This window comes from Oncorhynchus mykiss, chromosome 10 (genome assembly GCF_013265735.2).
Source record: "Oncorhynchus mykiss isolate Arlee chromosome 10, USDA_OmykA_1.1, whole genome shotgun sequence".
Taxonomy (NCBI): Eukaryota; Metazoa; Chordata; class Actinopteri; order Salmoniformes; family Salmonidae; genus Oncorhynchus; species Oncorhynchus mykiss.
Genome location: NC_048574.1, coordinates 62,488,666 through 62,513,956, shown reverse-complemented (window position 1 = coordinate 62,513,956; position 25,291 = coordinate 62,488,666). Strand labels below are relative to the sequence as shown.

The window sequence follows — 25,291 nt, the reverse complement described above, 5'->3', positions numbered from 1 at the left end:
TGAAAGAAGATAGCGGCATTGGCGATTCTTTTCAAGTAGGGTGAGTCTACGCACGCACAGAAATCAGTACCACGTTGATAGGACTAAATTGTTTTTGGGTTGTTAAAGTTCTCTTTATTAGACTAAGCATAGGTGATTAGATTGTCGAAGTTTAAATGGTTGGAATAGTGGAGGCAGTACCTGTTTTCTTTGCGATTTGCGGTAATTTTCCGTGATTCTAAATCAATAGTTGTTTAGAAGTCCGACAATGTCGGAAACATTTACTTGCTTGACCAGCATGGTCATGTGTTTTGTTAACTTCACCGGATAGATGTTACGCTCCAGTTTTGTGATGAAACAAAGGTGTGGTTGAATTTATTCTGCCACTGTGTCTTCTTATTGTCTCGGCCTTATGCCGTGACACTGTGATATATAGGCCTATGAACTAACAGGTTATAGAGCAGACAACGCAATCATCACACAGGTTGTAATATGGCTTTCCCCCCCTGGATTGGCTTCCCTGTTGATTTTACCCACGCACCGCTACTGCAATTCAGGGTGAGTCTACGCACGCACAGAAATCAGTACCACGTTGATTGGACTAATTCGATTTTGAAAAAACATTTAACTTTTTGACTTAACTTATCCATTTGAGTTTGTTAAGAAGTATATAAAGGCTCTCACAGAATAGTACACATATCCCAGCTGCACTCGGGTAGGGAGACACTCCACATAAAAATCCCAAGAACAGACAAAATCTTCTTTCATGCCATTTACCACAAGATTCATTCTTCAGTAGAGCAATGTCGACTTCTTCCAAGACTCCAAAAATGACTCCTTTGACAGGTGACACGTCAATGCAAGATAGATTATATTCATATTTTCTGATCAGCAGAAACACACTAAATGGAAACGGATTCACCAAGTCTGGCATACATTGCTTTTCCAAAAACCGCAGTCTTACCAGATACAATTGGGATATGATCAAAACTAGACATATTTTCCACAACAGTTTTTCTCCTTATCCCATTCTTTTGGACAAAAGTCCACTCATCCTTTTCTCCACCGCCATTCGATTTCAGTTCCACATCTGCTTCCGCCATGTCGCCTAGCCACACCCACTTCCGTTACACCGAAGAGAAAGTATCTTATTGGTTGGCGTCATAGCTCAAAGGGTGTGGTTAAATGAAAGTGATGTATGCTGTTCTTTGAAATGCGGTACTGCTTATTACGCTACACATCAAATCTCCTATGATCAGTATCTTTCAAGCAGAGAGCAGACTAGTTTAGAAAAAAGTGTTAGAATATATAATAATATCACTTTATTCCATCTACATCACCTCAGTAAGGTAAAAATTAAACTGTCCTTATTCTAACCTAGTCTCTCTAAAAACAGGTACACAAAGCCTATTTTAAATGACAAGTTAACAAAGGCTTAATGAATGTTATATGGTTAATTACCCTCCTAGCCCAAGACACTTCACATGATGACTATAATATAACAGCTAAAGAATAGTTCCAAGATATCCCTTGTATATATCTCAAGCCACACTGCTACAATTTCTCCCCATTGTGGACACTCCTATGTCTCATAAGGCTACTCAGGAATGAGAAGCTCTTGTAATATAGCTTTCACTTGAAAGGCCTCCTTAGTGTGAACGTTCTGGTGCTGCTTCATATATTTAGTCTTAGCGAAGTGCTTCCCACACCTGGGGCAGGCGTACGGCTTGTCAGCATCCGTCCTCATGCTCGGCCTCGCGCGTTGTAATCCAATGACACCAGAGGAGGCAGGAGCCACCACCCTCAGATGGTTAGTCTTTGAGCTCCCTCCTTGACCTCCTCTAGCCATTGTTTGGGTGTTGTTGGGATTGTGTGCTGTGTTACAGGCTAGGTACCTCTTGTGAACACCAATCCTGACCCTGTCTGTATTAGTGGGGTAACCATGAGGTAACTGAGGAAGGCTAGACCCAGGTCCAGGCTTTCTATGAGCCCAGGCATTAGACGGGACCCTGAAGGAGAAGACACACTTTTTGTTTTTGTCTGTTTTTTAAAAGTGAGATACTGTATGAAAAGCGCTAAATAAAATAATGATTCCTTTAACACTCACTATACGTTGTCCGTGTGCATTTTCTGCTGATGTATCCTGAGATAACTCCTCTCCGAGAACACTCTTTCCCCAGTGCGTACAGACCTTTCCCCCATGTGGACCTTCAGGTGTATCTTCAGATGGTGCTGGTGGGAGAACCTCTTCTCACACTGGGGGCAGCTGTAAGGCTTCTCCCCAGTGTGAACCCTCTGGTGCCTCTTCAGGTTGGACAACTGGGAGAAACTGGCCCGGCAAAGATGACAGCTGAATGGTTTCTCCCCCGTGTGCATCCTCTGGTGGATCTCCACCTGTTTGGGGAAACTGAAGGCTTTCCCACAGAACGAACACGGGAAGCGCTTCTCTTTGCCACCAGATCTGCTGATAGCGTTACTACTACTGTCATTTGTCAATGGGCTTGTGTAGCCATTTAGTGTTGAGCCACTGGCATTGTCTGAGGTCTGGTTTAACATTAGGAGACTGTGAGGAGGACAAATGCCAGGGAGTGTCTGTGTTGTCGCAGGGTCCATGTTCCAGTTGATAGATCCTACAGAAGGCAGGCTGAAGGCTGCACCTGTTAGGGGGTTAACCTGAGGCACTATTAGTCTCTCTGAATCACAACTATAGGAGCAGGACGGAGCATCGCTAGCCGAGTCTGTGTCTGTTCTGTCCCGCCGCATAAGGACACCTCCCGGTCCCTGCAGACCAAATCTACACCTTGCCCTGGTCTCAGCCAGTCTGTTGTCATGGAGACTGAGTTTGGTTGTTGTTTTGTGTTCCCCTGTCTGTTTCTGGTTTTGGTTCAAGGTGTTGTTCCCCACTCCAGAGTTGAGGACACTGTCCCATCCACTGATCTCCACTATGTCGCCTCTGGTCCTGGCCTGCTCAGTGATGTTGTCCCCTGAGCCCTTGGGTACACCAGTCTGGGTCTGGGAATCCAAGATGGCAGCCCAGTCTCCTCTGTTAGCCTCCAGCCAACCACCTGCAGGAAGAGGTTACAAAATAGACTTTACAAACATGGCAGAGAGAACTCTACATTTTGTCAATTACCTGGTGAAGTTGATACATTATAATGTGTGTTTTTGTATGTAAACATAAGTTGTATTGATTTCATTTTATGAATTAAGAAAAATATAAAATGGGCAGGTGCATAACTATTCCCATTGAAGATCTATTACTGTATGTAGGCTGTGTATTTCTCCCTTACCTTGCGCCCCCATCTTTAGTCCACTCAGCAGATCAATGGTCTCTGGTCCGTCTTCTATTGTCTCCTCTTTGACCAGCAGCAGGTCAGGCTTCCCATCCTCCATGTCTACTGACTGTAAGAGATACAGAGTGAGAGGATGTTGGATCAAGAAATCTGATATGAGCACCCTGCTATGAAGCATCTTCTGATTGGGCAATGAGGGATTGCTATGGGTACTATGCAAGCATGTTAGTTGATGTGATACTATGCAAATGTGTTAGTTGATTTGACTACCTGACACTCTTTAATGGTTTGATACTTCAAAGGCATGATCCCTCACTTAAGACAAAATTAATAAAGACCAGGGGCCATATCAACAAAGTCTCAGAGTAGAAAATTGGTCATAAGTGCTGAGAATAGATACATTTTACTCTTATGGGTAAAAATAAAAGCTATGCTTGAAGCCTCTATAGTCATCTAGTTGACCAATATTTAGGAAACCTCTTGAGCTGTCCTAACCAGTTAAGAGTTACCAGCAGGTGTCTTGATTATAGAAAAGGGCAGTGTGTCAGTGGTTCTGGTGCCATAGACAGGAAATTGCTTTAGAGTTGTTGAAATAATGTTTTGATATTTCTATATGATCAATCCAGAAATAATCTAGACCTATATGCAACAGTATTTCTTACGCGTTTGACAATGATTTCACAAGGTCTAAATCACATATGTCTAAATATGTCTAAATACTAACACTTGCTCTTTCCATGACAGACTGACCAAGTGAAAGATATGACCGTTATTGATGTCACTTGTTAAATCCACTTAAATCATTGTAGTTGAAGGGGAGGAGACGGGTAAAACAAAAATTAAGCCTTGAGACATGGATTGTGTGCCATTCAGAGGGTGAATGGGCAAGACAAAATATTGAAGTGCCTTTTGAAGGGGTATAATTTGATACAGTTTCCTGTCTGTATCAAGAATGGTCCACCACCAAAAGGACCTCCAGCCAACTTGACACAATTGAGGGAAGCATTGGAGTCAACATGGGCCAGCATCCCTATGGAACACTTTTGATACCTTGTAGTCCAGGCCCTAACAAACTCAATATTAGGGAGTTGTTCTTAATGTTTTGCACACTCGGTGTATTTTTACATTTGATTATTTCATGAATCGACTTCATGTTATTTCAAGGGAATAACACATTGTTGTTAAAATGACTAAATTGGGCATGCCTATAAATTGAGCAATTGAAAGCATCTAGGGGCTATGTTAACTTTTTAATTGTGTAAAGATTAAACCTTTCAACGTTTTATGCAACATCGGCAAGTATCTTGATGCCTATTCCTTTGCGGTAACTCAAACTTTCGTGATTTCCACCTGAGAAACTTTTATGAGTTGATTTTACTCCTGGCCCAGAGTCTGTCTGAGCAGTGTCATCCTAAAACCTTCTCTGAGCTGGGAGCTTTTTATTGTCTGAAAACAGGTTGACAGAGGAATTCTAAGACCCTTTCTGAGACACTTTGTGCATAAGGGTCCAGAGTCTGAGTGGAAGTGCTAATCGCTGATCAGGGGCCGTAGTTATCAAGCGTCTCAAAATTACTCATAGGAATCGACTGTGACCTAATTTACACACTGCTCAGAATAGGACCTAAAAAGGTAGTTATTACGCGTCTCTCCCCTACTCTCAGCGATTAGTAGGGGTTAATTTTATGAGTTGATCTCAGCACGTTTTTACGACATGAGAAGAGCCGTTAAGTGAAAGTGTGACGTTTTGTATTTTTGGGTGTCGAAAAAGGGCACACGGAGGATATTTCACATTTCCAAAAACAAGACTGATACAAACAATATCAAACCAATTGCAAGGCTAGCAACATTGTTTTGTAGGCTATTAGATATCTTGTTTTTGTTATTGTCAAACGTAATCCTCATAAAATATAATCATAATTGTGTCGGCTATTAGTCCTATTTAGGTTAAATATTACGCACAGGCACACCGGCGCATGACATTTTGCCACTGTGGTGAGAGAAAGATGCTCATCTAAACTCATCCAATTAGTTTGATAGAAAATGATTACATCTGTCTCACATTACCCTCTTTACATAGAACTACCAATCCCTTTTACATTTTCTAGCCTTTTTAAACATGTTGCGGCATGCGATCATGGAAATAAAACTGGCGGGATGAGGAAAGTATTTTACTTGCAGAGCAAGATGAGAAATACAAAATTATTATCAAGGGCCATATCTGAAACAAACAGCACATTTCATTTTTCTATAAGAACTCCTGACGAATGTGAACAACGCTGGTACACCATCCTATCAAAATGTAGGTTGGAGATTTCCATTTCCCTTCAGAAGTTGGCAAAAACAGGTAGCCCTAAATTCAGTTGCTATGTTATGCACGCTGTAAAGTAGACTATTTTGTTGTCTAATGGGTATTGTCTGCATTCAGGAGGTGGCCCTCCACGTAAACACCTCAGTGCCATAGCGGAATGTGTTTAACTACCTGAAGGGCTCAAAAGTGAACATCTCGAGCATTGGCGATTAGCAAGACGCTGCGCTGTTGAGGGTCACCGATCAGCACAATAGGATTTAAACTTACTGTTGAATTTCAAAACACTTAATTCACATTTATATTTTTAACAAATTGTTTGCGGAAAAACTTATCACACACTAAATGTGTTTGATGGATCGCAGGAAAAGAGCAGTGTAACGAGTGCGTTGAGAATCGGGAAGCAAGTTCAGGGAGTGAGTGTTTTAATAAATAAAACAAACAACGCACCGACATGAAAACAGAGTCAATAACACCCGAGGAAAGAACCATGGGAGGTGATAGATATAGGGAAGATAATCAAGGAGGTGATGGAGTCCAGGTGAGTGAGACGATGGTGACAAGTGTGCGGAATAATCAGCAACCTGATGACCTAGAGGCCGGGGAGGGAGTATATGTGACAAGCAGGAATAGGCCTTTTGTAGGCTACAGTCCAAGCTATGGCTTGTAATGGTGCGACTGCTGTCGCCACCCAAAGATTATCCAATTTGAATAAACGCTTGCGCATTGATGTGAATCTCATTTAGCTATTTGCGACTTATGGATTGTGGTTGTTGTGGATGGCTGTTCAGAGATCTAAATGTGTATTTGAACCCAATAATGGTTGAATTCAAGACGTTTAAGCTGCCTATCAATCATTGTTTTTGAAACCAGTAGACAGCCAGTGAGAAAATGCGCTCTTGCAACAGCTGCATAGTATGGATCCCAGCCTATGGAATACAATTGGGGCTTATATTGCTCAATCTAATTAATGCTGATAAAATAAATAAATCCATAGGCCTAATGGACATATGCTCAAACTCGCACACTTTTGATAGACTTAAAAGGGGCAATCTGTAGATGCTAAATCAATTTAACTTTCAATGGATATATATATCCATTTATTCTTAAAGAATATCACTTATAAATGCCTCATGAGCTTAGTTCAACTGTCACACTCCATGAAAAGCCCAAATATAAGCTTGTTTTTCTCCAATGTTTGCAAACATTGTAAATGTAAACAAACACTATAGCCTCATAACATGGTTAAAACAATTTTGATATCATCGATGGTCAGTCCTTGCATCCGTAGCTCTGTCTATTAATCTGACAGTGGTTACATTTCTCCAGGCCCATCCCGCAGCTTTTTTACCAAAACAGAGGCGGGGCAACCATTTTGTTATTGTTCTGTGGATTTGCCCTTTAAACAGCTGCATATTATCAAGGAATCAAAGTGTCACCAACAAAAATGTAAACAATAGGCCAATAGCAAATGCAGCATAAGGCGTTAATTTTTCACATGTAAATATAACTTTTCAGTAGCGCTCAAAGCATAACAGTCCATGAGCACAGCTTTTAATTTTTCAACTCGAATCAATGAGCCCAATCAGTCCTCCATGACAACAAAATCAAACATAGTAGGGCTGGCTAATAAGTCCTTATTTTGGGGGTTATGCTCAGGTAAAACAATTTGGCAAATCTATACTTCCATATTTCCAAGTCCTATTCTTGAAGATTAAGGGGTATAACATTTATTGGAATGACTGTAATTCTGATAGACTTTGGTTTTTAATGTAAAGATATCATTTAATCGTATTATTTATTATATGTAGTAGAAAGCGGTGGGTTAGAAGAAGCCTACATAACCAATCCGTAAAGTAAAATTTCATATCCATATAAGGCCAGATATGTAAACTTTAACATTGCTTTATCCTGCAATAGATGTGGTTATATTGCTAACATACATTGTTGTCTTCTTCTATTAACTCTTAAGGGGAAAGTAATCTAAAAGTAACTGTGTGTAATCAGATTACGTTACTGAGTTTGGGTAATCCAAAAATTACGTTACTGATTACGATTTTGGACAGGTAACTAACTAGTAACTACCGGATTACATTTAGAAAGTAACCTACCCAACCCTGCATATCTGTATGATGCTCTCCCATTCCAATAGCTTAATGTTCTGTAGCTAGATATTAGGTTCTACGAGACCATTCTCCTGCGCTGACAAAACGGCAAAACGAAGTGTGGAGATTGTTATGTGAGCCTACCTAAAGTGAAGGTTGGTAAAGTGCTGGTGGAAAAGCGTTCCCTGTCCACCTATGGCACTGGGGCTTGCTTCATCATCGCCATTGTCACTGTTGTCATCGTCAGTTTCAGATTGTCCATCGTCGGGAGGTAGACGGATGAGCCGTAGTTTGCAGATGTCGTTCAATATTGAAGAAGCCATTATTATGCGACAGACCATCCTTGCTTGGGCTGTGACGCACCTCTCCATGGAGAACATGAAATCTCCTCTTCCACTGGCCTATTCCCCTTTCTACCAGGCTCCGTGTGATCCCTCAGATAAAACAATATTTACATGTCATTTTATGTGGATTCAAATTTTAATTACACTGAGATAAAGCCCACTGTATTCTGTAGCCCAGTAAATTAAATGTTTGGCCTAATTGCCTCACCTGTTATAATTGAGCTGAGCCCCGGGGAGAGGTCGTAGAAAAGGGGTTTAGCAGCCACCTTATCTGGGGGTACCCCTTCTCACCAAGAAAGTGACATCCAAGGGAACAACATTGCGCTCAAACAGCATGTTGAGGCCGCTCTCACTGAGCACTCTGTAGTCGTGAAGACCCAGGCCAGTTGGCTACAACATCAAGAATCTTATAGTCTGCATTAAAAAAAAACACTTTGGTGTTAATACTGTGGTACCGCTTTCGATTGATGAATGTGTCCTCATCCATGGAGGGCAATGGTTTTGATGTGGGCATAATCAATGACGCCAACAACTCCCGGAAAACCAGCGAATTGGATGACGGCAGCATGTTTTTTTTTTTTAATAATCTGGCGTAGAGTGGTGGGAAAATGAACCTTTGATTTGAGGTGCTTTAAGCGCCATCTGGGTTTGACGGTCTGTGATGGACCCAAATCATCACTGTTACACTGTTGCCAAGAAGGGTAAAGTGGCAACTTCTGGCAACTCCTAACCGGTTAAGACACCTATTGAGCTCTCTTAAATACACCCTGAGATATGAGTACTTTTAAGTCATAGGAATGTTGATAACATGCTCTTACTCCTATGCGTAAAAGTAGGACCAAATTTGTGTCACTGAGAATTTTCAGGCAGTTAGATAACTACGGGCCCTTGTCCCCACCTGTCTACATAGTGTTATTATGATCTCAAAGGCAAAACTGATCCTAGATCGGCACTCATTCTCAGAGGCTTTGTGGATACGGGCCCTGACCTAATACCATTCTGACAGTAGTTTACAGTTGTCTCACCTCAGTGAGACTGTGTGTGGTCCTGTGCTGCTCAGTTGGTTCCTCTGTGGTTTCAGGAGGAGGTGTAGTCTGGTTGTCCTCCATGACCATGGTCCCCTCAGGGTTCCCCAGACTCTCCTCACACCCCTCCTCCTTCACCAGCAGCACCTCTGGACCCTCCTCTTCCTGGAAGTGACAGGTGATACAGATTACACCGACAGAGTCTCCCTCAGGTACGTATACACACACACAGTCGCACACAAGTATAATAAACACACACTTTCAACATGTTGGGGCCATACTTACGAACATTAGAAAAGGTTTAAGTTCAAGGTTAAGTTTAAGCAACAGCCAATTAAAATCATTGACGTAGTGGCACGTGAGCAAAGGCTACATGTTAGCTGTTCCCATTACAGTGGGGCAAAAAAGTATTTAGTCAGCCACCATTTGTGCAAGTTCTCTCACTTAAAAAGATGAGAGGCCTGTAATTTTCATCATAGGTACACTTCAACTATGACAGACAAAATGAGTTTTAAAAAATCCAGAAAATCACATTGTAGGATTTTTATGAATTTATTTGCAAATGACGGTTGAAAATAAATAGTTTGTCAATAACAAAAGTTTATCTCAATACTTTTTTATATTTACCCTTTGTTGGCAATGACAGAGGTCAAACATTTTCTGTAAGTCTTCACAAGGTTTTCACACACTGTTGCTGGTATTTTGGCCCATTCCTCCATGCAGATCTCCTCTAGAGCAGTGATGTTTTGGGGCTGTTGCTGGGCAACACGGACTTTCAACTCCCTCCAAAGATTTTCTATGGGGTTGAGATCTGGAGACTGGCCAGGCCACTCCAGGACCTTGAAATGCTTCTTACGAAGCCACCCCTTCGTTGCCCGTGCGGTGTGTTTGGGATCATTGTCATGCTGAAAGACCCAGCCACGTTTCATCTTCAATGCCCTTGCTGATGGAAGGAGGTTTTCACTCAAAATCTCACAATACATGGCCCCATTCATTCTTTCCTTTACACAGATCAGTCATCCTGGTCCCTTTGCAGAAAAACAGCCCCAAAGCATGATGTTTCCACCCCCATGCTTCACAGTAGGTATGGTGTTCTTTGGATGCAACTCAGCATTCTTTGTCCTCCAAACACGACAAGTTTAGTTTTTACCAAAAAGTTATTTGGTTTCATCTGACCATATGACATTCTCCCAATCTTCTTCTGGGTCATCCAAATGCTCTCTAGCAAACTTCAGACGGGCCTGGACATGTACTGGCTTAAGCAGGGGGACACGTCTGGCACTGCAGGATTTGAGTCCCTGGCGGCATAGTGTGTTACTGATGGTAGGCTTTGTTACTTTGGTCCCAGCTCTCTGCAGGTCATTCACTAGGTCCCCCTGTGTGGTTCTGGGATTTTTGCTCACCATTCTTGTGATCATTTTGACCCCGCGGGGTGAGATCTTGCGTGGAGCCCCAGATCGAGGGAGATTATCAGTGGTCTTGTATGTCTTCCATTTCCTAATAATTGCTCCCACAGTTGATTTCTTCAAACCAAGCTGCTTACCTATTGCAGATTCAGTCTTCCCAGCCTGGTGCAGGTCTACAATTTTTGTTTCTGGTGTCCTTTGACAGCTCTTTGGTCTTGGCCATAGTGGAGTTTGGAGTGTGACTGTTTTAGGTTGTGGACAGGTGTATTTTATACTGATATCAAGTTCAAACAGGTGCCATTGATACAGGTAACGAGTGGAGGATAGAGGAGCCTCTTAAAGAAGAAGTTACAGGTCTGTGAGAGCCAGAAATCTTGCTTGTTTGTAGGTGACCAAATACTTATTTTCCACCATAATTTGCCAATTTTGTCTGTCATAGTTGAAGTGTACCTATGATGAAAATTACAGGCCTCTCATCTTTTTAAGTGGGAGAACTTGCACAATTGGTGGCTGACTAAATACTTTTTTGCCCCACTGTACATAAGCTTGCAGATTTAGCCCTATGATAACCTACTAACCTCATCAGGTGGTCGTTTAAACTTAACCTTGAACTTTTTCTCATTTTTGCAAGTATTTCCCGGAGAGTTACCCATCCCAACTACGTTTGAGTCCTATACTGTAGTTACAGAATTACTTCATTGTTGTTAAACCCATCATGGTGGACATAAATAGGATAATGTGGGTAAAATAATAAGTCAGCTATGATTAGTTAAGTCAGCATCAGTAGGTGTTTGTTAGTGTACTAGACTACAGGGTGTTTGTTAGTGTAATGAACTACAGGGTGTTTGTTAGTCTAATAGACTACAGGGTGTTTGTTGGTCTAATAGACTACAGGGTGCTTGTTAGTCTAATAGACTACAGGGTGCTTGTTAGTCTAATAGACTACAGGGTGCTTGTTAGTCTAATAGACTACAGGGTGCTTGTTAGTCTAATAGACTACAGGGTGCTTGTTAGTCTAATAGACTACAGGGTGCTTGTTAGTCTAATAGACTACAGGGTGCTTGTTAGTCTAATAGACTACAGGGTGCTTGTTAGTCTAATAGACTACAGGGTGCTTGTTGGTCTAATAGACTACAGGGTGTTTGTTAGTGTAGGTATATTTAGTAAGTGTATAATGGTTATAAAGCGCTATCAGAATATACAGAATAGGGTGAGATCAGATGTGATGTATATTAAAGAGAGTCTCAATGAAAGTCTTAGAATGAAAAGTCCCATTTTGTGTTTACTAAATATAAACAAGGTTTAAATACACCATATGAAAACCACACGCCTCAACAAAAGACCTGCATGAAGTTGATAAACTGCATACATTTTTCTAATTAATTACTTTAAAAAAAAGTAGTTGAATGGAAGTAATGAAATGGGCATTTGTGAACATCATATGGCCTACAAAGTACAAACACAATATGTTACAGACTTTTTAGGCTCATATAAGACACAATGCCTGGATGTAATATTCTATTCAGGACTATTCAACACTGAAATCTGTTACTCTCATTCTTCCAAATACATCAGTGGATATTTTCTGCGGACAATACTGACAATACATCTTTGTCTTTAATGCAGGGTTTGATCTAAACTTAAACTATACATTGGAATGGTTTATTTTGTGGAATGGTTTTTCTGCTGGTGTATCCTGAGGATGCTCCTCTCTGAGAACCTCTTCCCGCAGTGTGTACAGGTGAACAGACTTTCTCCTGTGTGGACCTTCAGGTGCCTCTTCAGGCTGCTAGCCTGGGTGAAGTGGATGTGACACTGCGGGCAGCTGTAGGGTTTCTCCCCTGTGTGGACCCTGTGGTGCCTCTTCAGGTCACCAGCTTGTGTGAAGCGCATGGGACACTGGGTACAGCTGTAGGGTTTCTCCCCTGTGTGGACCCTCTGGTGGATCTCCACTGTCTGGGGGCAGCTGAAGCCTTTCTTACAGAACATGCAGAGAAATCGTTTCTCTTTACTACTGCCTGATGTGGCTTCCCCTCCCTGAGCTCTAGCCTTGTCGTTTGAGTTCAATACCTGATCGAAAAGGATGCGGCTGTGTGAATCGGAATGCCCCATCGATGTGGACACTGGGTTGTGATCCCTGAGCGCAGGTACAGGGGAGTGGGTCGTGACATTTGGATTTGTCTCTAAGCTTTCTCTGTAATCTATGAAACCTCTGCCCTGTGAGTTTTTGTCTCCTAGGTGACTATCTGCATTCCATGTGGGAAGAATGTCGCCCTCCACTTTCACAGTCACTTCATCTACACCCAGACCCTCCCCTTTTTTATCTACGCACCCTTCAGAGAATACACTACTACTGTACCGGTTCCAGTCCCCTGTAGACAGATCAGTCTGTGTCTCTAAACCCAAGGATATGTTGCCAGGGTCCATCTCTGTAGTGTAAGAACAAGATGGATCATTACCAGTCTCTAACACGTCACCTGAGTCCGGATGGGAATTAACCATCCTCATGCTCGAGTTACCGTAAAGTAAATACTCTGAGCCGGGAGCAGGAAGACAGCCCAGTCTCTCTGGGTCTGATCTGTGGTCAGATCCTGTGTGTAAGAGCCTTTGTGTTACAGTTAAAGTCTCTGTGTCGGTCTCTGACTTGAGGACGGCGTTCGGCGTTCCACTGACCTCCGTGATGCTGCATCGGGTCCTGAGCTGGGGCACGGCAGTAGCAAGGCCCTCAGTGTCTACAGGGGGCGTCACTCCAACCGCTGCTACAGTCTGGATGTCTCTGCTGTGTTGCGTCTCTCGTTCAGACCTCTCATGCTTGACCCCAGGACCTGCAGACTGATACAAGAAGAGAGGTTATAATTCATGAGTAGAATCGGTAGGGATGTAACTATTCAACCAAAACGCATCGGTCCCAATTAAAATGTTTCAGATACAATTGCATTGGTCCGCACCCATTGGTCGGTCAACGCGTCGGTCAGAAAGTCCATTCAAACATTACAAATCGCAGATTCACTAACATGTTACTGTCTTTCTACCTTACCATACCTCCTCTTTTGTCACAACCGATGCGTCCTCTCTTCAGTGTCGAAACTAAGAATGTACCCGTGTTGGCAGTCATTGGTCTACAAGTCAGCTTGCATGCCGAACAACCCCAGGAAATATCAGTAGCCTAGTTAAGCTGCTGAACGGGGGCTTACAATAGATCTGAGTTTCGATTGTTCAGGTTCACCATCAGCAATAGTTTTGGTAGTTTTGCTTCAAACAATCAGTGTATATGGTCATTTTAGATATGGTCATATTAGATATACTGGGTAAAGTTAACCATTTCAGAACGAGGACAGCAATCTGGCACACTGCATTTGTTTTTGAGATGGGGGGTGAAAGCCAATTAATTTATAGCACAACTTTGGATATGTCATAGCTAATTTGTAAACGATCAATATTGATACATTACGAGCTCAAACACTTAATCTGCAAACATGACAAGTTAATTAGTGGGTGATGGTAATTTCAGAACCAAAGTGGGGACACAAAAACATAGGCTACATTGACACCCCCCCCCCTAATCTGATAGTGGTAAATACCTAGTCTCCCTTATGGCTCAGATCAGGTGCCTAGGACATAGATAATAGACATACATCCTTTAGATACACTAGTGATGCAGGGGTTGGCTCATTACCCGCAGTCCCCACGGATGTATCCATGTGGATGGAGGGTGGGTGGGTGGCGGTCGGGTTAAATACTTTTATATCTGTAGGCTGCATCAGCCTGGTCTCACAGACTAGACGAAACATAGTAAACGTAAATCCGGGACACTCAAATTAGAATGGTATGTTACGTTTGGTATGGTTGCATAAGACAGATGGTTACTTAAGGGAAAAATGAAAGTAGGGTAGTTGGTCAAGTGGATCAGTGGCCAAGTCAAAGGTTGCGAGTTCAAATCTCATCACGAACAACGTTGCAACTACATACTACTTTGCAACTACTTAGCATGTTAGCTAACCCTTCCCCTAACCCTTTCAGCTAAACCTTCCACTAACCCTAACCCTTTAACCTAACTCCTAAACATAAACCTAGCCTAGCTAGAATTCATAACATACGGTCAAAAGTAGTGGACACCTGCTCGTCGAACATCTCATTCCAGAATCATGGGCATTAATATGGAGTTGGTCTCCCCTTTGCTGCTATAATAGCCCGCACTCTTCTGGGAAGGCTTTCCACTAGATGTTGGAACATTGCTGTGGGGACTTGCTTCCATTCAGCTACAAGAGCATTGAGGTCGGGCACTGATGATGGACGATTAGGGTGGGTGTTCCAATTCATCCCAAAGGTGTTGGATTGGAGGGTTTGCTGCTACAGTGTCCACTTCACAATAACAGCACTTACAGTTGACCAGGGCAGCTCTAGCAGGACATAAATTTTACGAACTGACTTGTTGGAAAGGTGGCATTCTACGATGGTGCCATGTTGAAATTTCACTGAGCTCTTCAGTACGAGCATACTAATGTCAGTTTGTCTATGGAGATTACATGGCTGTATGTTCGATTATATACACCTGTCAGCAACAGGTGTGGCTGAAAAAGCTGAATCCACTCATTTGAAGGGGTGTCCACATACTTTTGGCCATGTAGTGTATTATATGTTTTGCAAATTCGTAACATATCATAAGGAATGGGTAATGGACATCGACATATTAATACATACCATATGAAATGTGAACATACAGAATAATACGAAATGCTCTGAAACCAGGTTGGCTACAGTGAGATTCTGGACACTGACTGTAGGTCTATAACCTCTCACATAGTCTTAATATTAACTCCTGCAGAATTTAGGATTTCTTGCATCAAAATGAGAGAAATCTGATTTCTTTCTTTAAGCATCTTGAGAGAATGCAAAGGCACAGTTAGGGACCGTCAGCAGAGGTGCCATCTTTATCAGCATCATAAAAGCTGATAGTATTTCAACCACATAAAATATGCATCCAAGCCAAACTGAAATCTTATCAGAAACATGTTGAATCGTTTTCACAGCTTTCTATTTCCTTACAAACTGTCATTTGGACATTTTGCACAAAATCTTTCATTTTTATTTTATACATTGCACTTTCTCCCAGAGAGCAGCAGAGATGACAGAAAGCTTTACCACATTCTATTATTTATTGACATTATGCTGGTGAGCAAGGGTTTATTCAGTCTTCTAGGGTAGCATACGATGATAGAAGAGAAGCTGCATGTATCTAATTATAGACAAATTGATAAACAAAATAGCCTACCAAAATGTTGGAAATTATAAGCAGAAACATATTTAAATGAGTCAAAAAAGATTCCTGCACCCCCTGTCCAAAAATCTTTATTTACATTTTTTTTTTACCTCTTTTTCTCCCCAATTTCGTGGTATCCAATTGTTAGAAGCTACTATCTTGTCTCATCGCTACAACTCCCGTACGGGCTCGGGAGAGACGAAGGTTGAAAGTCATGCGTCTTCCAATACACAACCCAACCTAGCCGCACTGCTTCTTAACGCAGTGCACATCCAACCCAGCCGCACCAATGTGTCGGAGGAAACACCGTGCACCTGGCTACCTCGGTTAGCGAGCCACATGAGTCGCTGGTGCGCGATGAGACAAGGATATCCCTACCGGCCAAACGACGCTAGGCCAATTGTGCGTCGCCCCACGGACCTCCCGGTCACGGGCGGTTACGACAGAGCCTGGGCGCGAACCCAGAGTCTCTGGTGGCACAGCTGGCGCTGCAGTACAGCGCCCTTAACCACTGCGCCACCCGGGAGGCACCTGTCCAAAAATCTTCCCGCCATCTTTGACTGTAGCCCACAGCGCATTTTCTATATTAGCGGGTTAGGGTCAGGTCTCAGAATTGAACTTTATCACATATTGCGGATGGGTGAACCACTAACACACACACACACACCATAGACATACATAATTTAGACACACACACAGTCAGCTCCAGCTCAGAGAGGCCCAGTTCATGAGCTCCATCAGCAGCAGATTTTAATTTAGAATGGACAATGAATGTGTTTATGCAACAAATGTTTGTGCATCGAACCGAATCACATCGTTCTCTAATCAAACCGATTCGCATCGATTATTTTTAAGCTAAAACTAGGGCCGGGACGATACCAGAATCGCGATACTCGTTAGTATCATGGCAAGGAAACAAAACATGAAGTGGATTTAACTTCTTTAGGAAGACAGACCTAATGTTGGAAACAAACCTCATTATGGTGTCCTCCAGAGTCACATGTATTGATTTGCCAAGTTATAGCACATAAAATGTTATATAAAACATGTTTTTGAAGTACAATTTATTTGCCTAATTTGTGTTTTCATTTTTGCCATGGAATTTTTTTCCGTCCCAGCTCTAAAACATATCTTTCCTGTATTGTAACAGAGTGTGTATCTACAGTGCCTTTGAAAAATGATTTGCCCCTTTGTGATACTCTATTTTTGCATATTTTTGATACTGAATGTTATCAGATCTTCAACCAAAACCTAATATTAGATAAAGGGAACCTGAGTTTATAAATATATATATATATTTTTAACTTATTTTATTGATTTTAAAAAGTTATGCAACACCCAATTCCCCTATGTGAAACAGTTATTGCCCCTTACATTCAATAACTGGTTGTGCCACCTTTAGCTGCAATGACCAACCAAATGCTTCCTGTAGTTGTTGATCAACCTCTCACTCGCTGTGGAGGAATTTTGGCCAACTCTTGTACGCTTTAACTCAGCGACATTTGTGGGTTTTCAAGCATGAACTGCTCGTTTCAAGTCCTGCCACCACATCTCAATTGGGATTAGGTCTGGACTTTGACTAGGCCATTCCAAAACTTTAAATGTGTTGCTTTTTAACCATTTTCATGTAGACTTGATTGTGTGTTTTGGATCATTGTCTTGCTGCATGACCCAGCTGCACTTCAGCTTCAGCTCACAGACGGCTGGCCTGACATTCTCCTATAGAATTCTCTGACACAGACCAGAATTCATGGTTCCTTCTATTATGGCAAGTCGTCCAGGTCCTGAGGCAGCAAAGTATCCCCACCTCACAAGGCTTTCTCTCTCTCCAAGTTGAGACCTTGAAACTGAGATACCTCGGTGGTTCCCATATTCTGGGCGTATTGCCAAGTTGAGGAACAGTGATAGTGATGATTCCTCCATACATGATCAGCCAGTCATCTGCATGAACCTTTCCAATTAGTTATTAGAAAGTAGCATTGATTTGATACATAAACCTAACACTTCCCTCACAGTGTAATGACCTGTCCCAAAATTAATATAGTTGGTTCACTTTGATATTTCAAACTGCATGTCCTGATCGCGTCTGGTGTGGTTGGACAAAATCAACATGTGCGCAAAGGCGCACACGTGCGGCCGGTGTAGTCAGCATGTAAGAATTGGATAACAATGTCATAGGGAAGTCTCACAAACTCTGCATTGGCAGATAAATAAGGATGTACATGCAAGTGAATAGCTGAGGGGAGCCTTTCTGAAATAAACGGGACACATTTGCAACACTGTTACACTAACCTCTATGATAGGGTGCTGGGTTGAGATTCCACTCCCCTCATCAACAGTGATTGATTGGTCATCTCTCCATGTATTGTGTCCCGCTGGTTTAACAAAGCTCCTGTGGCCTCCAGTGAGATGTCCTTCACCTGAGAGAGTGATTGGAGGAAAAGAGGTGGTTAGGTTAGTGGTATATTGTACACTATTGACGCTGTCAACAATTGGCAAGGATGTAAGGTAACACTTATAACTTCTTGATATACTATGTAATGATTATGTTCCATGTATCACATTGTTTTCAATGAGTATATAACGGGAAATTTAGTAAATTAAGAATCTGGTTAGGATATGATATTGTGTCTTTGCGCAAAATATCTAGTTAAGTAATCTGGGGAATTATTATATACTATCCAACACCCAATTCTGGTTAACCATATACAGTATGTGGTTAACAAATCTAAAGTTACACATGCACAGAGCGGAACCGGGCGACAGGCCTCGCAGCTTCGGCATTCTGCAAAATGTACCTCTTCCCATTCCTCTGTATCGGTCGAGGATCTTGACACTTCTGGGACGACTTGCGAGGATGCGCTCCCGTGACCCCTTTAGTTCCAGTAGCTGTAGTTTCCTCCGCAGAGCCCGGTTTTCTTTCTGGCTTTGAGTTATTTCCAAACGAAACACTGTATAGTCGTTGTCTACGAGTTTACAGATCTCTGACACGGCTGCATTTGCTAGCACCTCCATGATGGAGGCTATTTGAGTGTGAAAAACCATAAAGTTAGCCATTGTAAGCTAAGCAGCTAGCTAGCGTTACCTTGATAACATATCAAGCAAGTCCTGTCTCAAACGCGAATTAAACACTACATGGGGTATGTATATATTGTTATACAGTTAAATTATTCATATTTTGAATTCCAGGATGTCAATAAACGTCTAAAGTAAAACGATGAAATTGATATTGGTAACTGTTTACACCAGCACCTTGTCGCAACACCAAAAAGTACTTCCGGGTCACAGGTTTTCGGCAATTTTTCCAAATAAATTTCCCCCATGTAATAGAAAAGTATCAATAACCTATATCTATTCATGATATGTGAAACGTAATTGTCTAAACATTAACAATGATTCATATTTGATAATATTTAAGTGATATTTTTATTTTTATTGGGGTTTTAAACATGTTCCAAGGTCAAATAAGTCCCCCCAATGCAATACAATACACATTAAATACATATTGGCTTTTAGAGAGAACTATTCTAGGTGCTGAAGTAAAAGTGGGCTTGAGATTACTCACCAGGGTCTGTAGAAGCTATATGGTGTTATTTCATGTGGGACTGAGGTCTATACTGCATGTCCAGCAACACTTTCTACTCCACCCACACAATACTCTATAGGCCTTCAATTACATATTGGCTTAAAAGAGACAACTTCTGGGTGTTGAAGTAAAAGTGGGGTTGGGATTACTCACTAAAGTCTGTAGAGTCTATATATGGTGTTATTTCATGGAGGGCTGAGGTCTATATGCCAGCAACACTCTACTCCACCCACTCTATTGGTCCCACTGCAATACAATATAGGCCTATAATGCATCCAAAATGTTTAAATTAAGTAATTTTGCAGTGTAACTGCAGTTCAACTTTACTGTCATTTGTCAATGGTCTTGTGTAGCCTTTTAGTGTTGAGCCACGGGCATTGTCTGAGGTCTGGTTTAACATTAGGGGAGTGTGAGGAGAACGAAGGCCAGGCAGTGTCTGTGTTGTCGCAGAGTCCATGTTCCAGTTGATAGATCCTATAGAAGGCAGGCTGAAGGCAGCACCTGTTAGGGGGTTAACCTGAGGTGCCATCAGTCTCTCTGAATCAAAATTATAGGAGCAGGACGGAACATCTCTAGCCTAATCTGTTCTCTCCCGCCACATACCGACACCTCCCCGTCCCCACAGACCAAATATATTCTTCACCTTGTTGTCAAGGAGACTAAGCTTGGTTGTTTTGTGTTTGACTGTCTGTTTCTAGTTGTTCCATCCACTGACCTCCACTATGTCATCTCTGGTCCTGGCCTGCTCAGTGATGTCATCACCATTGGCCCAATGGAGTCAGAGTCAATTACCTGGTCAAGTTCATAAATTATAATGTGTGTTTTAGTATGTGAACATACATTGTATTGATTTCATTTTATGAATGAAGAAAAAATAAGAGCCAGGTGCATCACTATTCCGATTGAAGATCTATTACTGTATGTAGGCTATATGTATGTCTCTCTTACCTTGCTCCCCCATCTTTAGTCCACTCAGCAGATCAATGCTCTCTGGTCCATCTTCTATTGTCTCCTCTTTGACCAGCAGCAGATCAGGCTTTCCATCCTCCATGTCTACTGACTGTAAGAGATACAGAGTGAGAGGATGTTGGATCAAGAAATCTGATATGAGCACCCTGCTATGGAGCATCTTCTGATTGGACAAGAGGGATTGCTATGAGTATTATGCAAACATGTTAGTTGATTTTATTAGTTGACAGTCTTTAATGGTTTGATAATTGAAAGGCATGGTCCCACACTTAAGACAAAATTCATCAAGACCTGGGCAGTATCTACAAAGAGTCTCAGAGTAGATGTTCTGATTGAGGATCAAGTCCACGCGTGTCTACATAGCCTTATTCATTATGATCTAAAAGGCTAAACTTATCCTAGATCAGCTCTCCTACCCAGACCTAATACCATCAGACAGTAGTTCACAGTGGGCTCACCTCAGTGAGACTGTGTGTGGTCCTGTGCTGCTCAGCTGGTTCCTCTGTGGATTCAGGAGGTGAAGTCTGGTTATCCTCCATGACCATGGTCCCCTCAGTGTTCCTCAGACCCTCCTCACAACCCTCATCCTTCACCAGATGCACCTCTGGACCCTCCTCCTCCTGGAAGAGACAGGTGATACTGATTACACACACTCCCTCAGGTACGTACACACGTGTACAGAGAACACTTTCAACATGGCGTCCCGTGTGGCTCAGTTGGTAGAGCATGGTGCTTGCAATGCCAGGGTTGTGGGTTTGATTCCCACGGGGGACCAGTACAAAAAAAGGTATGAAAAGGTATGCACTCACTACTGTAAATCGCTCTGGATAAGAGCGTCTGCCAAATGGCTACAAAAAACACTGCAAATAGTCCGAGTAGCCATTTTGATTAGCTGTTCAGCAGGCTTATGGCTTGGGGGTAGAAGCTGTTAAGAAGCCTTTTGGACCGAGACTTGGCACTCCGGTACCGCTTGCTGTGTGTTAGCAGAGAGAACAGTCTATGACTAGGGTGGCTGGAGTATTTGGAATTTTTTAGGGCCTTCATCTGACGCCGCCTGGTATAGAGGTCCTGGCCCCAGTGATGTACTGGGCCGTACGCAATCCCCTCTGTAGAGCCTTGCAGTTGCCATACCAGGCGTTGATGCAACCAGTTAGGACGCTCTCGATGGTGCAGCTGTAGACATTTTTGAGGATCTGAGGACCCATGCCAAATATTTTCAGTCTCCTGAGGAGGAATAAGTTTTGTTGTGCCCTCTTCACGACTGTCTTGGAATGTTTGGACCATGATAGTTTGTTGATGTGGACACCAAGGAACTTGAAGCGCTCTCCATGACAGCCCCGTCGATGAGAATGGGGGCATGCTTGGCCCTCCTTTTCCTGTAGTCCAAGATCATGTCCACAATCACTGCCAGGTCTATGACCTCCTCCCTTTTGAGTCCTATACTGTAGTTACAGAATTACTTAAATTGTTGTTAACCCCATCATGGTGGACAAAAACGTTGTGGGTAAAAACAAGTCAGCAATGATAAGTCAAATCATCTGACAAACCTGACCTAAGGTATTTTGATGTGTACAGTAGCTGCTTTTTAATGTGTGGGACGTTAAAAATAAAAAATAAATAAATAAACTTTTATTTAACTAGGCAAGTCCGTTAAGAACAAATTATTATTTACAATGACGACCTACCCCGGCCAAACCCAGACGACACTGGGCCAATTGTGCGCTGCCCTATGGGACTCCCAATCACAGCCGGATGTGATCCAGCCTGGATTCAAACCAGGTACTGCAGTGACGCCTCTTGCACTAAAGAGTCTCAATGAAAGTCTTAGAATGAAAAGTCCCATTTTGTGTTTATTAAACAATCAAGTGTTAAATACACCATATGAAAACCACACATACACATGTCTCAACTAAAACACAGCATGAACTTGATAAACTGAATACATATTTCTTGGGAAAATTTGTGAACACCATATAGCACAAACAAAATGAAATACTTTTTAGGCTTATATATATATAAATAAATAACACATCTGGATGCAATATTCTACCCAGGAATATTCAACACTGAAATGTGTTACTCTTATTATCCCAAATTTCTGCTGACAACAATGAAAATGAATCTTTGTCTTTAATACAGGGTAACTTTCTATTTATAGAGTGGAATGTTTTTTCTGCTGGTGTATCCTGAGGTAGCTCCTCTCTGTGAACCTCTTCCCGCAGTCCGTACAGGCAAACTGCCTTTCTCCTGTGTGGACCTTCAGGTGCATCTTCAGGTGACCAGCCTGGGCAAAGCGCATGTGACACTGGGTACAGCTGAACGGCTTCTCCCCTGTGTGGACCCTCTGGTGCCTTTTCAGGTGGTCCTGGCGGGAGAACCTCTTCTCACACTGGGTACAGCTGAAGGGTTTCTCCCCTGTGTGGACCCTCTGGTGGATCTCCACCTTTTGGAGGCAGCTGAATCCTTTGTGACAGAACATGCAGAGGAACCGTTTCTCTTTAATATTGCCTGATGTGGCTCCCCCTCCCTGAGCCTGGGCTCCAGCCCTGTTGTTTGAGTTCAATACCTGATCGAAAAGGATGTGGCCGTGTGAATCGGAAGGTCCCATCGACGTGGACACTAGGTCGCAATCCATGAGTGCGTGTAAAGGGGAGTGGGTCGTGACATTTGGATTAGTCTCTAAGCTTTCCCTGTAATCTAAGAAATCTCTGCCCTGTGAGTGTCCGTCTCCTTGGTGACTAACTGCATTCCATGTGGGTGGAACATCCCCCTCGACTTTCACAGTCACTTCATCTACCACTATAACCTCCCCTTTCTTATCTAGGCACCCTTCAGAGCATGCACTACTACTGTACTGGTTCCAGTCCCATTTCGACTGATCAGTCGGTCTCTTTAAACCCAAGGGTGTGTTGCCAGGGTCCATCTCTGTAGCGTAAGAACAAGACGGATCATCAACTTCAGTGTCTAATGTGTCACCATCTCCACGGGAATTAACCATCTTCTGGATTTGGTGAAATACCGGTAAATACTCTGAGCCGGGAACAGGAGGACAGCCCAGTCTCCTCAGCCCCAGTGTCTCTGGGTCTGACCTGTGGTCAGATCCTGTGTGTACAGTTAAAGTCTTGGTCTCTGACTTGAGGACAGCGTTCGGCATTCCACTGACCTCCGTGATGCTGCATCGGGTCCTGGGCTGTGCTGGGGCAGTGGTGGGGTCATCTGTGGCTACAGGGGGTGCTCCAGCTACTCTAGTCTGGATGTCTTTACTGTGCCATGGGTCCTCCTCTCCTTCAGAGCTCTCCCGCTTGACCCCAGGACCTGCAGCCTCTGCAACTGCAGACTGACACAAGAAGAGGGGGTTATTACCAGTACATGAGTAGAATTTGATAAATATGTTGTAAGGAAATCTCACAAGCTCCCCTATGGCAGATAAATTAGGATTTAAGCAAGTGAAAGCGGAGGGGAGCCTTTCTGAAATAAATTGACATATTTCATCTACAAAGTAACACATTTTTATGCAACACTATTACACTAACCTCTATCACAATAACTTGCTGGGTTGAGGTTCCACTCCCGTCATCAATAGTGATTGGTTGGTCATCTCTCCATGTATTGTGTCCTGCTGGCTTCACAAAGCTCCTGTGGCCTCCAGTGAGATGTCCTTCACCTGAGAGTGATTGCGGGTTAACTCAGTCCTCAAGACCCCAAGGGGTGCACGTTTTGGGTTTTGCCCTAACACTACACAGTAAATTCAAATAATCATCAAGCTTTGATCATTGTGTAGTATTAGGGCAAAACCCAAAGCGTGCACCCCGGGAGGACTGAGTTTGGGAAACCCTGGGTTAGCTACAGTTAATGCGCAATGGTATATTATACACCATTGACAGTCTACAATTGGTAAGGATGTAAGGATGCATCAATGTTTTCATTGACTAAATAATAGGCAATTCAGTAAGTCAATAATTGTTAGAATATGATAGTGTATTTGCACAAGATAGCTAAGTAATCAGGGGAATTATTGCATACAATCCAAAAACCAAGACCCAATTCTGGGTAACACATCTGAATAAATTTGCATAGGGCAACGGGGCTCCGCAGCCTTCTGCAAAATGTACCTCTTGCCATTCCTCTGTATCGGTCGAGGATCTTGACACTACTGGCGAGGACGCGCTCTCGTGCTGTCCTCTCTGCGCGCTCCCGTGCCACCTTCAGTTCCAGTAGTTTCTTCCGTAATGACCTGTTTTCTTTCTGGCTTTGAGTTATTTCCAAACGAAACACTGCATAGTCGTCGTCTACGAGTTTACAGATCTCTGCCACGGCTGCATTCGCTAGCACCTCCATGATGGAGGCTATTTGAGTGTGAAAAACCATACCGTTAGAGTTAGCCATTGTTAGCAGCTAGCTAGCTAGCGTTATCTAGACAACATCTATCAACCAAGTCCGGTTTCTAACGCGAATTAAAAACTACATGGGTTAAGTATGTGAGGCAGTGCAGTTAAGACATATTTTGAGTTCCAGGGTGGTAATACACATCTAAATATGAACAATAAAAACGCTAACGTGGAAATTGTTCTTGGTCACTGTTCACTTCCGTCTGTCTTAGTCTTCTATGATATCATGACGGTCCGCAAACAAACGTTTAAGGTACATGCCGCCACCTACTGTGCTGGAGTGTGCGATCAATCATGGTCAACCTAATTCTGCCCTACTAAGAAAAAATAACTGAGGGGAAAAATGGCCTACTAACCCTCCCAAGCCATTAAACTGTATCTATATCATGCTGAAACAATCCACCCGTAGAATAATTCAGCATGTCTACAACCATTTCAACAGTAACATCTGTTAACCACAACTATTTTGCTGTATCCACAATAACATTCAGCCTGTCATTTCTGCTTTCCACAACCGGAGTCGTGTTTTAAACTCATAGCTTTAATTGGTAAGGATAACTTTTTTTCAATGCCAAAACGTCCGTTGACAGAGAACATTCATGAGAGCAAGATTTCCGAACAGGTCTCGAAA

The 25,291-nt window shown here is 42.6% G+C and overlaps 2 protein-coding genes, 1 long non-coding RNA gene and 1 other non-coding gene across 8 annotated transcripts in view; 1 reads left to right on the top strand and 3 right to left on the bottom strand.

Moving 5' to 3' along the window:
• The window catches only part of LOC110534616 (oocyte zinc finger protein XlCOF7.1-like), a 1,104,347-nt gene that overhangs the window by 989,078 nt on the left and 89,978 nt on the right, over window positions 1-25,291 (bottom strand). The window lies entirely within an intron of this gene.
• On the bottom strand, window positions 834-25,291 carry LOC110534629 (zinc finger E-box-binding homeobox protein zag-1). 2 transcript variants are annotated; one of them, XM_036934487.1, is made up of 7 exons: window positions 24,385-25,291; window positions 23,806-23,936; window positions 23,545-23,609; window positions 13,131-13,245; window positions 9,052-9,216; window positions 3,270-3,381; window positions 834-3,044 (listed from the first exon to the last, which is right to left on the bottom strand). In XM_036934487.1, exons 1-7 carry the CDS (start codon window positions 24,656-24,658, stop codon window positions 2,086-2,088), a joined length of 1,821 nt encoding a protein of 606 aa, XP_036790382.1. In that variant the 5' UTR covers window positions 24,659-25,291; the 3' UTR covers window positions 834-2,085. The 2 variants fall into 2 exon arrangements, with proteins under 2 accessions (XP_036790382.1, XP_036790381.1); XM_036934486.1 differs by lacking the exons at window positions 9,052-9,216; window positions 13,131-13,245 and adding an exon at window positions 20,731-20,892 and having other exon boundaries at window positions 23,436-23,609; window positions 24,385-25,285.
• LOC118936900 lies at window positions 18,010-20,286 on the bottom strand. Its single transcript, XR_005034337.1, has 3 exons — window positions 20,252-20,286; window positions 20,019-20,095; window positions 18,010-18,137 (listed from the first exon to the last, which is right to left on the bottom strand). It is a non-coding gene; the product is annotated as an uncharacterized LOC118936900 (long non-coding RNA).
• Window positions 20,973-21,046, top strand: trnaa-ugc. The gene has a single exon. It is a non-coding gene; the product is annotated as a tRNA-Ala (tRNA).

Bases quoted from the DNA above. Each gene is read 5' to 3' on its own strand.
- LOC110534629 (XM_036934487.1), bottom strand. From the start codon at position 24,658: ATGGCTAACTCTAACGGTATGGTTTTTCACACTCAAATAGCCTCCATC. The intron at 23,937-24,384 runs GTACATTTTGCA...AATCACTCTCAG, and splicing joins ATACAGAGGAATGGCAAGAG to GTGAAGGACATCTCACTGGA. The intron at 3,382-9,051 runs GTGAGACAACTG...TATCTCTTACAG, and splicing joins CCACACACAGTCTCACTGAG to TCAGTAGACATGGAGGATGG.